The 13,566-nt window shown below is 41.9% G+C and overlaps 1 protein-coding gene across 1 annotated transcript; it reads left to right on the top strand.

Moving 5' to 3' along the window:
- The first annotated feature begins 2,754 nt into the window (after window positions 1–2,754).
- On the top strand, window positions 2,755–11,934 carry zgc:73226 (uncharacterized protein LOC402792 homolog). The gene is made up of 6 exons (XM_034603093.1): window positions 2,755–3,014; window positions 6,001–6,151; window positions 6,325–6,406; window positions 7,252–7,325; window positions 8,016–8,162; window positions 9,919–11,934. Exons 1-6 carry the CDS (start codon window positions 2,972–2,974, stop codon window positions 9,965–9,967), a joined length of 546 nt encoding a protein of 181 aa, XP_034458984.1. The 5' UTR covers window positions 2,755–2,971; the 3' UTR covers window positions 9,968–11,934.
- The last annotated feature ends 1,632 nt before the right edge of the window (window positions 11,935–13,566 follow it).

Here is a 13,566-nt window from a genome sequence, read left to right as displayed (position 1 = left end):
TAAATGAAATGAAATGCATGTGTTTGCTGTCTTGGTGGATAAGATGAGACAATTACTCCCATATCTGTTTATACGAAACTACATGATTCAAGATTCAAGATTCATGAAGAGGTGCTTTGGACAGAGCCATGTCAGTTGTTTTGCTCTACTTACTTTCTTTATGTAAAGCTAAGCTAACCAGCCTCCAAGGTGAATCTCATATGAAACGGATGAACTTTTGAGTGGTATTGATCTTCTCTAACCCTTAGCTTAAAAATCACCACACATCCCACATCTAAACACCATGAGGACTTCTTCAGCGATAAACAAACATTTAAGTTGTTTTTTATTTAAGTTCATATTAAGAACATCAGTCGTTGGAAAGTCAAAGAGCTCTGTCAAAAGCAAAGAAACTGAATTTGCTCTTATCATCATTACTGTAACACACAGCTGAAATTCAAGTGTACTTTTCAACCGACCGCAGCACTGCACACTTGTTCTGCACGATGTTGCTGAAAGTGACATAAAACAGCTGCACAAAGTGTGTGGGAAGAAAGGAGTGGTCTTTAAACGATCTCTGCCATCGTCTCATAATCCATCAATCGGATCTGAGTATATAGTTCTGGTATTTGTCGTACTTGTTCCCAGAGCCAAGAAAGCTGTCACTGCTCTCCTTCCACCAAGCAAAACAATATTTCCTTTTGGGGCTGACACTACTAACCATATCCCTATAGGTTACTATAGTGATATATGTGTACATGTATAACTACATAACCTTTTGTCGTTCTCATGGCACTTTCACCTATAACATCACAGTGTTAAAGCTGCTGCATACAACAGAGGATACCCAGTGTGGTTTGGGCCTTAGGACGGTGATATTGTTTGGCTGCTCAACTGGTCTTTCCAATCACCACCGGTTCAGCAGTTTATAATATGGTAATTATTATGTGGACATTCATCATCTGGATACATTTTGTGGGGGTGTTTTTGATACTTGACCTTTCCTGAGATAACACTATCAGGTCAAAATTACCCTTGACCAACAATTTGGGACACGATTCTTCAAGTTAAAAGATAAATGGTCCCCTCTGAAATTAGCTGTTGTTATAGGCACATAGCGAAGCCATTAATCCTACCTCTCCTTTAGTTCAGCCCTTCAAGAAAAATTTAATCTAACTGGCAGGTTGTTATGGAATTTAATTAGCACACTGACTGTGTGTAGGATGAGAGGAGATAAATATAATTACAATATAATTATTATGTTTGGTTTCATCCAACTGCTGTTATTAAAATTAACAGCAAATTTGGAGGCTTCTTTTAGAATTTTTAGGTCATTTACCACATTTGTTAACTGAATCTCTCATTAAAGATTAATATGATTAATAATAATAATAATAATTTAGAGATACAAAATAATATATGTGAGTATTATTGCAAATATACATACATTAAAACGGAGGACATTTATGGTATGAACTTCAAAAACTCTCCTGTATACAACTGGCTATTCTGAGTCCATATTTGAACATGTGATCAGCAATTGCGTGATATAGTATGACATATCAACAGTGTGATATGTTCAGGGCAGTGTTGTAAACGAGGAAAGGGAAGTTATTTGATTTGTGTCATCAGATGCAAATGGCTTCTGAGTGGTGTTTCTGTCGTCCTCCAGCAGAACATGAGCACCACACGATAACAAAGAGCCAACATCTCTGACTGTCATCTGCAAACACAGCGGATCTATCGCATTATCATCCAACCCATCCTGTCTTTCCACTCCGCCTGTTTCTTCAACACGATCTTACAAACCGGACAAAACAAACACGCACAACTTGTACTGCTGCCAAGATAATAAGTCTTTCCCCATCCAACCTCTATGAACTCAATTCCAAGGCCATTACCCGCATTAGAACCTCAAATGGCACAAGGCATCCCTCACTCACTCATCTGCCACTTAAACATAATGCCATCAGGACACTGATACAGGTCAATAAGGTGCAACAGCTGCCCGCATCAGAAATAGCCTGGTACCTGCAGCCAAAGCAGCACTATATAAGACATGCCACCACTAATCCAGCTCTCTACTGTCAGTCAGTGTTTCATGTTCATGACATGTCCTTAATTGTTACTGTTGCTGTTCTTATTGTGTAATGATGTGTACTGGTTTAGGTGTTGGTCTGTTTGTATCATGGCACGTCATTTGTAACTACTAACTAACTAACTAAGTTAAACTCTCAAATAAATAATGTAACATCAACAGTGAGGTGAGAAGATGTTGTCTTATGTTCTGTGGTGATTGTGTGGCTTCTTGTAAAATGCATATTGTAAGACTGTACTAACAATTGTAATAAAACACTTCTGATTGACTAAAAGTTATTCGTAAAAGCTTATGTCAGAAACTAATAATAAAATTATAGATATTGTGATTCCCAATATGTAAATGTTGTAAATTGCAATACTGTGCAAAAACTTCATTGCAATATGTAAAGATTGTAAATTACCGTATTGTAAATAAACATTACAACATTGTACAGTTACAACATTGTACACGTTGTAAAATACAATATCGTAACAATAATAATATTGTACAAAATACATTTTAATAAGTTCTTAATCAATATTTCAGAATTCTATTTGTAAAGAACGGGGGAACTTTTTGGGAAACAGGTCTGTCTCGGTCTCACCTGCTGAGCTCGTGTTGTTTACCTCCTCCCTGCTGCTGACACGCGGGAGAGGGGCGGGGGGTGAGGATGAATGGATGGATGGATGGAGGGAGGGAGGGGAGAGGAGGAGGGGGGGGGGGTGGATTAACGCAGCGTCGGTGTCCGGTTTTAGACTCCACAACAAACACAGGGAGTGATTGAGAGAAAAAGCTCCTCACTGGCGCAGAAACCTCGTCCAGCACCTGCTCGTCCTCCTCGGTCAGTGTCAGCATCTCTGCGCGCTCAGCCTCCAGCCCCGCACAGCCCCGCACAGCCCCCGGCCATCCAACATGTCTCTGTCCGGCTCACAGACACCAGAGGACGGACTCTACGGTGAGTGGTGGTGCTACACGGACCGGCTCTTTGTTTTGCTGTTTATTCAGTCAGTTACTAGGTCGCTTTGGGACGCAGGGTAACCTCACGTGTATTAAACAGGGAGGATGGTTAAAGCTGCCTGGTGTGTGCGCGCACACAGATTCACAGTCTAATTTCCGAGTGCAAATGTCAACAGTCTGGACAAACAACGGCAGCTGTGACCCCGTGGATCAGTGCGTGTCCAGGTGTGATGGGCAGATGTTCACCCACAGCTGCACGCAGGATTCTCCCAGTTTCAGGGCTGAGAGGGAAAGTGTGACAGGATGTTACAGAGAGAAAGATGAGGAAGAAGAAGAAGAAGAGGGAAGAGGCAGTTTTTCTATTTGTCATTGTTGTTGCCACTGACACCGTCATTGTGTAAACGGATTCCCTGACTCACCTGTTTGTATCTCTATAAACCAATTAGGCTGTGGAGATTTCCTGAAGCTTATGTGTGCACAGAGGATGCTGGGCCCAACATGTGGAGCAATGTGAGGGGGGGGGGGGGCAGGACACTGAGGAACTGTGTGAGAGTTACTGAGGTGGGGGAGGGGGTTAGACTTTAAATTCAGAGTTTTACAAATCTGCACAGGGTTATCAATTACAGCTCTACCAATACTGGAGTATTTTAATATTTGAACACCCGTCCCTATAATTGCCTAACCCCAGTTTCAGATTTAATATATTAATGGAACCATCATTTTTTTAACAGCCCAAACTGCACATTACTGGCAAAGTTGGCAATTACAAAAAACATAACGAATGTGGGTCATTTCCGCAGTTTTCCAGCAGGCCTCTGAATGACCTTATTACCAAAACTCAGGTTTCCATCGAAATGAAGTACAAATTTAAATTAAATTCCAGGAAAAGAATATGGAAATCATTTGTGGTTTGTTTCTCTATTATTTGGTCACATTTTATTATTGGTCCATACACATCTTTTCCACCTCAGGTTTTTAAAAGTGTAAAATTGAAAATGTGCATTAAAACGGATCAAGGCACCGTCATATTATTGCTTCAAACAGCAGAACATGTTGGTTTGTGATGAGCATGCATTTTATCATATATATTGGATGTATAATGTAAATGATTTATAACATATATATCCTGTCGTACTTAAATTGTTTAGGATACATTTAACTTTACCACGTGCAGAATAAACTCATCTTTATGGTGCATGGTGCACACAAAGACATTTCTATTTTGATGTCGTTTTAAGGTTTTTTTATGTTACATCTTGAAAGACAAAGAAAAAGACTATATAAAAATATGAGGTAGTAAAAATCTAAAGACCCTCCTGTCGTCTCTTCCCTCCCTTCAACATAAAGAAAACACACAACAACCCCCCCCTTTCTCTGCCTCCCCCTCACAGCCTGATCACTTGTGTGCAGTCTCTAAACTGGGAACTGGCATTCATAACAAACATTAATCTGTAGCGCTGCAGCTCATTGAGTCTTTTAACATCCAGCTCTTGTCCACATTATATAAAGCTGATTTGGCAGTGTGGCACAGATGAATGTGCGTACGGGGGATTGCACCGCACAGAAACTGATTTAGCGCCGCAGAGCGTTGCCAGCTAGATAAGTCAGGCAGCGAGGCAGTTGTTATGTCATACCTCCCCTCTGTGGGAACACAACTAGGGCAATGGCAGAGTCCCCCCCCCCCTAAATCTGCCTCAACCAACCTCCCCTCCTCACCCTTCGTCCCCCGTCTTCTCTCCATCCCCGTCCCCACTGATTCCAACCTCTTCTGCAAACTGTCGGTGACGTTCGCACCGTGTCCTAAACCCAGTTATGACGTGAAGATTAGAGAGATCAGACGAGAGGGGAAGGATATACAGATGAGGTGTTGATGTTTTGTAAATGTGTCAGATAGGGATACAGACAGCATGACGAGGGAGAAACAAGGGGAGGAAAGCAGAGGGTGAATGGCTAATCTCTTAACAGAAATAACATCTTACATAAGCAGGCATGCTGTCAGCCCGAGTTAGCACTGCTCCACTGTTTGGCTGCTGAGTGTGGGCACGCCATACACACCAGCATGCATGTGTGTGCATGTGTAAATCTCTTCCTGCCCATGCACCCAATGACCCTCCATTCATGTGTCCATTCATTAATTTGCCGTCTGTGTTTTCAGGAGTCATCGATAAGAGAGGAAACAGACACTTGGTCTCTGTCTCTTCTCTGTATGTTACATACACATGTTTTTATACGTGTGTGTGTGTGTGTGTGTGTGTGTGTGTGTGTGTGTGTGTGTGTGTGTGTGTGTGTGTGTGATGTCACTGTCCAGCTGCATTTCCATCCAGGAATTCAACATGTCCCCGGTCGGGTGTCGTGTCAGGACATCCCTGGTGGTGCTGCTTGACCTATGACTCACCATATGTCAGCGCACAACACAAACCTGTCTACTCCACAACGAAGATACAACATTTTACAAGAAGGCTTATTTCTTAATTTGGCAATGGAAACTGCTTTTCCGATGATGTTTTTTTTAAATATATGAACTAAAAATACAGGATACAACAATCATTCATGCACAGACAATTTATTGCAGGTCGAATCATCAATAAGAATATTTTACATATAAAAAACTATGCTAGGTTTATCACACTTTATCACACAATCTGAAAGGGATTATTAGCATTTTCTAAAATACTAATGTAGTTTTATTTACTGAGCAGATTAGATTTTTTAAAGCATTTAAACATTTTGTAATGATTTGTTTGCAGTGACAGATCTTCTCTCTGCAGTGTGTACTGTGATTAGAACAAAAAAATATTGCACGCTCAATCAAAATGTAAATACACTTGTTTAAAATGTATAAATATGTTTACTTCCCTCACACAATCACGGCTCGTCTCTGGCCCACTACAGTTGAATGTATGTTTATGGAGTCCCGCTGGTTCCTGCCTCCCCTGCTCGTTGTGTCATCACAAACTCTGCTGCTCGTGTCGTTTACTCATCAGGCTCCTGGGTCGAGCTGGAGGAGCTGATCGCAGCCGTGAGCAGCAGGGAGAGTCTGACAGGGCCGCAGGACAGCATCTCCTCCGCCCTGCATGGAGAGCTAGAGAGGATCCTTCTGGAGGCGCAGCTGGAGTGTGAGAGGAGTAAAGACAGGTTGGTGTGGATGCTGTGTGTTGGGTGTGGGTGGGGGGGGGGGGGGGCTGTACTCAGTGGAACTTTGTTTTCACACCGTGTGTTTATTTTCCCTGTTTTTGTTTGCTGTAATAGTAATGTAGACTCATTCGGTTGCAGTGTGACCACATTGTAAAGGCCTGTTTGTTCCACAGTCCTCCGCAGGTGGGGACTCCTCGGTCCACTGGTTCCCCGAGACCCAACAGTGACCAGGACAGTGACTGTGTCACCATACAGGTATTCTTTTTCTCACACTTCATCCCAACGCCACCATCCTTTTTGTAATCTATTTAATCAGATTTCCTGCTTCACACCCAACCACTTCTTACCATTTATTACAGCACAGTTTAAAATCAACCTGCAGAGACATGAGTCTTGCTGGAAATCTATAATCTATATTATGGAACATTTATTTGAATTCATGAAGTGATGTATTTATTCAACAGAAAATTAAAGACTCATAGGTGATGCCTTCAAGTGTCCACTCACATCTTAGGGACGGTCAAACAAGTTGTTTTTCTTTCTTATAACTATGTTGTAACTGTGTTGGTGCAGTTGCTTCTTGCTAAATGGTATTTGGAGATTTTCCCCTCAAGGTTTATGAGACATATGTTCAAACTCAAGATGTAAGTTAATGTCAGCATCAGCCATGCACATGTACTCAGGTACTCAACAAATAGACTGTATATAAAGATTGATTCACACGCTCGACCAGTCACAAGTCAATGTCAGCTGTCAATCGTCACGTTTCACCCCGTTCTTATAGCATCAAATAAGTTAAACCAAACCCCCCAGAAAAATGTGACAAGTCAGTGTGATAAGAACCAACTAAAAACCATCTTTGAGGAAAAAATATTAGACGCGTACTTTGGCTTTTTAGTATAAATGTCCTTTCCACTAACATGGAGGAGACAGGGTTTATGAACTATACTAGATCAAGATGATTTGGCTTCACTTTTTAAGAGCTGCCATGTCATCCATCTTTATATACAGTCTATCTGTTAACATCACAGTCTCCATCTTTTTTTTTATCACTCTATTTCTTCTCTTGCACATCCTCTCATCTTTTACGTGTGTTGCAGGAGGACGGTGAGCGGCGAGTGGACACAGACTGGGTGTGGGATTGGTCCAGTAGACCTGAAAATATGCCACCAAAGTAAGACCAACTCTGTCAAAGTCAATAATTACATTTTATTTTGTATTCAAGATGTTCCATACGTTGTAAGAGTGCTTGCAAAGATGTGTAATGGTTTAAAATGAACATTTCTCTCTTGCCAAGAGTTAGACGAGACGATCAATACTACTCTCGTGGTTTTGAGCCAGAAAAAAATTGCTTAGCTTTGCATAAATCCTGAAAAGGAGGGGGAAGGGGTTTAGCATGGCTCTGTCCAGGATTCGAAATCCACATAGCACCTCTGGAACCCACACATTAACATGTTGTGATAGTATGTATCATTTGTTAAAAAGTTAGTTGAAAAATCCGGTCTGTTTTATTTTCAAAACGTAAAAAACTGGGAATTCATTGATCAGTTTGACAGCACATTCCAATGTTGTTTCTGGCTTGTGGATTTTACCTTTGAGTTTTGAGAAACACATGAATCATCCTCCTTTTTATTTACTCTGCCACACTAGATCTTTTAATCTGTTTGACAGGTAGTGCTTCTTAATGATCCCCGGCTCCGAGAACTCTGCTCCCTCTCTCACATTCCCACTCTTCTCTCTTGTGTTCTCATTATCTCTGTTTATTTTGTTCTCCTCTTTCTATCTTCCCTCTCCCTGCACCTCTTATCTGTGGCTCCTTGTCGTCCTCTCTCTCCTTTCTCTCTCTCTCTCTCTCTCTCTTCAGAGAGTTTGTGTTTCAGCACCCGAAGCAGCCGAGCTCCCTCAGCGTTAGGAAGACAGAGGTGATGAAGAGAGGACTCTTCTCCTCCGATGTTCTCCTCATCCTCGTTCCTTCGCTGCTGGCTTCACACCTGCTCACACTCGGCGTCGGGTGAGACATGTTAACACAAAGATAGACTCGTGTTGCGTTAATTAATACATTATCCGAAGCAAATTCATTACAGCGGTGCTACTGTTCTCTAAGTCTTAAAGAGTAGTTTGCAGTGCTAATGGAATCAGATACATCCAATTCTTACTAACTTTTAAAACAGAAATAAGGTGCGGCATCCTCTGCCCTTAACCCTCAGCTAGAGGAAGGAAAATGCAAGAAAAAAATCTGAACAGGGGAAAGCAAATGTAGAAACCTCAGAAAGAGGAAAGCCACATTTTTATAGGCAAAAGGTTGAAAACATCCAGGCGACGTCACTAGTTTATGGTCGGATGTAGAGCTGAACAGATGTTCTTGTGTTGCAGTATACAGCAGAGCTAGGTGGTCCTATAATAAAAATGGTCTGCTTAACTACTTGTTTGTTTTGTTTTAACGTAACAGAATCTCGGCTAATGTATTTGCTGGCTTTGCTGGAGGGTAAACTACAGCGATGCTAAATTTAGTTGAAGCTCTAATTGCGTCCCTGACCGTCTCCCACACACTGAGAACCAGTGGATGTATTAGTCATAAACGGAACATATATAATGAAGTTAGTTAACGATTAATGAGGTGTTTCCTGGCCTTGGAACTACTTCTCTGTTACCATGGATGTATCACAGGAAGGGGATAATGGACTCAACGATGGAGTCATTTGGCTGAAAATTGCTCACCTGGCATGTTATTTAAGAAATGATTGTAGCTTCAAGGTTTTCTTCTGCATTGGGAGTCCCACCTCACGTGCACATTAGTGTTGCCCCCAACATGCCCGTCTGCATGTTTCTGCTCAGCCTATAGGCTTTACATCATATCCTGTATATATTAAGGTTGATTACATATCTCCACTTACGCTATCCAGAAATCAAGTCAAAATATCCAGGGTAGGAACGCTGCCATCTTGCACCGATGACATCATTTGGAAACAGAGCCTGCACAGTAGCGCTCGGGGGATGGAGCCACAGTAGCAAGGCCCTGTCGATACACGCGCTCGCCAATCACCAATCACGAGTCCGACTCAGCTGCCAATCACGATGTTTCACTTAGTTTTTATACCATCAATGCCAGAAAAAGGAACACAAGAAAATACATGAGTATGATAAGAGCTATATAAAAAGACATAAACCATCTATGAGAAAAGATTTATTCGACATGTTCTTTGGTCCATGCCCCAACTGCTCACTAATGACCTGTTCTGCTGCCAGCCACCAGGTGGCGATCGACACGCTTTGGCTTCACTTTGGTCATCCATCTTCATATACAGTCTATGGTTTACATCAGTTACTTTCACCAGCTTCAGGAAAAATGTATACAAAATAAACCTCATTGGATGGAAAATGTATAATAAAGAGAATCATTTTGTTTTGATAGCTGATTTATGAATCACGTAATGCTAGTCTATGGTTGAAATTATTTTAGAGCTGCAAAGGATTTTTTTGTTGCAATACCATCAGTGGCCACTGGGAGATTTAACTAGCAAGGTTGAGTGGCAGCGCGTTGTCCATCCCTTTAAAAACATCCACTTCTGTTTCTAAGTAGTTAGCCACAAATTCTAGCGATTGTGTTCCGCTATAGCAGATAAAAATCCATTGATGAAATAATTTTTTTTACAATTTGTTATTGGTTTGGAAAGACTTAAAAAATGCCTATTGTACAATTGTAGTTTTTAGGAGAAGTTTAGTGAAAGGTCAATATGTAATAACAGCTTTTTCTTTTCTCTTTTTAGGATCTACATAGGAAAGCGACTGGCTGCTTCCACAACTAGCACGCTGTGATGTCACCTGTAACAGTCTGGCCAATAAGGTCACAGTCCGCCCTCTCTACCGCACTAATTTGCCTCCTTCCTTCTTCGTCAAGGGGCAACCTTAGGACCCTGTCTGTCTGTACCTCTGTCTCTGTTCAAATTTACCTGTGTCTTCCCAGCAGCACTCTGCCGGGCTGTCGTTCTGTCGGCCTCTCTGTCAGTCTGTGCGTGTCGTAGTGCCCGAGGAGCGGATGGATGTCAACCAAAGAGCCAGTCTGAGGTCACTTTTACTCTCCCAAAGAGTAACACTGATCTCAACTAGCTAAAGTGTCATCACAGAGAAGAGATTGCCCCGATACAAGAAAAGAGAAGGAGAGTTTCATCCGGCTAGATCAATAAATCCCTTTGATAGGCGGAGATGAAAACAGTTAGCTGGGAACAGTGTGCAATGTGTGCCGACAAAATGAGAAAGATAATATGTGGTAGCCTTTTCTCTCAACCTTTGAAAGAGCAAAATGTCTGTAATTTGTCAAAAGTAATGACCCTCTGTGAGACTGAGCCGCCGAGAGTGGTTCTGTGCCGCAATGGTTTATCTAATGTAGAGAGTTTTAGTTGGCCGAGTGAATGTACAGTAGGAGAAGCTCTGGTTGTGCTTTCTGTCCCATAAACCAATTAAATATTTGACCTCCGACAAAGACAATCATGATCCCATTAAACTTCACTCCTCAAAACCTTATTGCGCCTCTCGGGGTCTTTTATTCTCTCTCCTCCTGGCAGTGTTTGTCGCACACATGTTCACCTCGTTTGATAAATGCAGGGAAAAGTGAAGCGTTTTTCAGCCAGCAAAGCACAAAGATTTGCTGAAGTAAGCTCGGCCCAGTAATTCATACTGTATGTGGACTGTATATTTTCGCTTTCGGGCTCCGGTTGTCCGGGCATTGTTTGTAGGTAGTCCTAGAAAACAGAAAGGGAAATGTTTTTACAACGTAACATGTTGTTAACAACATGCACATGAAACACAGCATCTGTTTCGAATTAATTCCATTTTCCAGATGAGGTAAATACTAATAATAAAGGTCTTTCCGTGGTGTGTGTTTTTTATCTCCACCAGTGACGACTTGTCTAACTGAGGTCTTGCAGAAATGTTATGACATCACAGCACCCTGTCTCTTTCCATCTGTCTTTGTCATTCCTCACCTCACACGAGTCTTCCTTTTCTCTCTTTGTTTAAACTAGCTGCTGCCTAGACCACTCAAGGATTTTATGGCTTTCCCGTAAACCAGAAAACCCGTTTCCTCTTTAACATCTCATGAAAATAGCTGGCCTGCATTTGGAGCGGTGGGTCTGAGAAGCACACTGAGGTTTTTTTGGGTGTTTTTAATGCTTTGCTGCTTCGGATGTAAACGCGTCCCATTTGTTGTCCGGCCTGGCCGAGCCACATGAGTTTATCAGCCATTAGCGGGGTGTTTGATGTGAGGGGTCCTGCTGAGCTTGTTAAGCTACTCCTAGACAACACAGAGCTGACGATGCAACAACAAGGCCGCCTTGGCACAGCGCAAAACCACCTGGTTTCCATTCACAGACGACCACATGTTACACGCTCACATGCATGCAACCACTTGGCTCGTACATATTTTGGCAACAGTCTTTCAGACGATGTAATGAGAAATGATTTCACGTGATTAGGAAATGTGCGTTCATCATCTTTGAACGAGGTTTGATCTATTTTTGTTTCGCAACGTTGCAGTTTAAGTCTCGGTAAAATGGTTGACTTCCAACATATTATATATTTTTAGACTTTTGACCACTATTATGGTGATAGAAACATTTAGCTCAGCAAAATTTAAACGAAAAAACAAACATGAGCAATGAATGAACCAAACTGTCGTGTTTAAACACCCATCAAGGTTGACCCATGGTTTCACTGGTTCAGCTGAGACTTACTGTGCTTGTGTATTTGTGTATTGGTTTGTTTATTAAACAAACCAATAAATAAATGGACATGGGTGAAAACATAAGCTCTTTGGCGGAGGTTAGGGAACATTTGAAAACAAAAACTATGATGAAATGCTAATCGGTACGACAGAAGGAAATTAGCCAGTTAAAGTGCAAATGCTATATTATTCAACAACCTGCATTCACCACTAGAAATCTGTGATATGATCCTGATTGTCTTCATCTGACAAAAAATTCTCTCAAAAGTGGATTTAGCTGCTTGACATGTTTTTCGTTAACTTCCGTTGTCTTTTATTTCAGTAACTTTTTGTCTCTAGCTGTAAAATTAGCCAACACTGCTTGTTCTTGGAATGAGAAATTAACAGATTAAAACCTGCCAAACGGTTCCTCACCTTGTTGGATGACCTTTTGCGCATTATCGCTTTTACCACATCTCAGCAAATATTAAAGTGAGTTCAATTTGAACCATGATCAATAGAAAATCTGAGTTTTCATTAACTTGAATTATCTTACAAACATTGCATTTTGGCTGTGGATTTACCCCGATTCAACCCCCATTCCTCACTCCCCCCCCCCCCCCCCCCCCCCCAACCATTAACCCTCAGCTTGGGGCAAACAGGCAGTCACAGGTGGAAGAGGCTGTTGTAAATCACCACGCTCTCACAGAGCGTTATCCCCCGCTGCTGTGAACCTTGGTGAATTCTTCATAGCAGTGGACTGTGTGAAGATCTTCCCTGAAACAAGGACAGTTACAGTCTTTAACGCCATATGTGATTTTCCACAGACCTTTTAGATACGGGTGGAAACAGGGTGATAAGCCTGAGTCTGGGCATTTGGTGATACGAAAGAAAAAAATAAAAAATAAAGAAATCCTCATGCCTTGTCCCTTGTAACAGTTGAAGGCAAAGATCGACTGTGGAAGAAATCTGTTCATTTCCTGGACTGCACTTTAGAGATCGGACATCTGTCGCTCTGGGAAATGCATTATCTCCCTGCTCCTATAGTGCAAGACAGGAAATAGAGAGTCCAGTTTCAAAGAGGTCGAATGTAACAAAGGAATTCAGTGAACCTGGCACGGCGTCTGTGGCGTAGCACTCAAAAACAAGGTCACTTCTTTGGGCCTCCGTCTCAAGTAACCTCACTTTACCACATGTGGCCCACTTCCCCCACATGAACCACCTATCATTACGACAGAAGGCTATGATTTCACAATTTTGGAATGACACTCAAAGAATAAGTTGCGTGATTGAGTGCAGAAGCAGTCGCATTTGCGAAAAACTTATTGCATCTTAGGAAGATTGATCATTAATATTTATATCGGCTTCAATAAATATAGTTTGCAGGGGGAGACCACGGTGTCTCCTCTGATGTGATTTGACAATCGCTGCACGACGAACGCACCGCCGGAAACACTCTAAGCCAGATTCTTGCATCTTTCATACTGTGTCACTCTTGAGAACGCAGCGGCAAATTCGATAATGAGCCTCATATCTGACAAGGTGCGGAGGTGAGACGGAGAGAAACTACTTCCTGTGTGTATAAGAGTGGTGAGTCTTTGTTTTCTTGTTATGCGCTCAAACACGTGCATGTCATCTTGTATCTGCTGGGCCACATTACAGAACCAGCATTAATTGCTTCCATGTGCCGTCCTCTCTCTCCTCCTCTCGTGCACAC

Source organism: Hippoglossus hippoglossus, chromosome 12, assembly GCF_009819705.1.
Source record: "Hippoglossus hippoglossus isolate fHipHip1 chromosome 12, fHipHip1.pri, whole genome shotgun sequence".
Taxonomy (NCBI): domain Eukaryota; kingdom Metazoa; phylum Chordata; class Actinopteri; order Pleuronectiformes; family Pleuronectidae; genus Hippoglossus; species Hippoglossus hippoglossus.
This window is presented reverse-complemented; position numbering and strand designations above follow the sequence as displayed.

Bases quoted from the DNA above. Each gene is read 5' to 3' on its own strand.
- zgc:73226 (XM_034603093.1), top strand. From the start codon at position 2,972: ATGTCTCTGTCCGGCTCACAGACACCAGAGGACGGACTCTACG. The intron at 3,015-6,000 runs GTGAGTGGTGGT...TTTACTCATCAG, and splicing joins ACCAGAGGACGGACTCTACG to GCTCCTGGGTCGAGCTGGAG. The intron at 6,152-6,324 runs GTTGGTGTGGAT...TTTGTTCCACAG, and splicing joins TGTGAGAGGAGTAAAGACAG to TCCTCCGCAGGTGGGGACTC.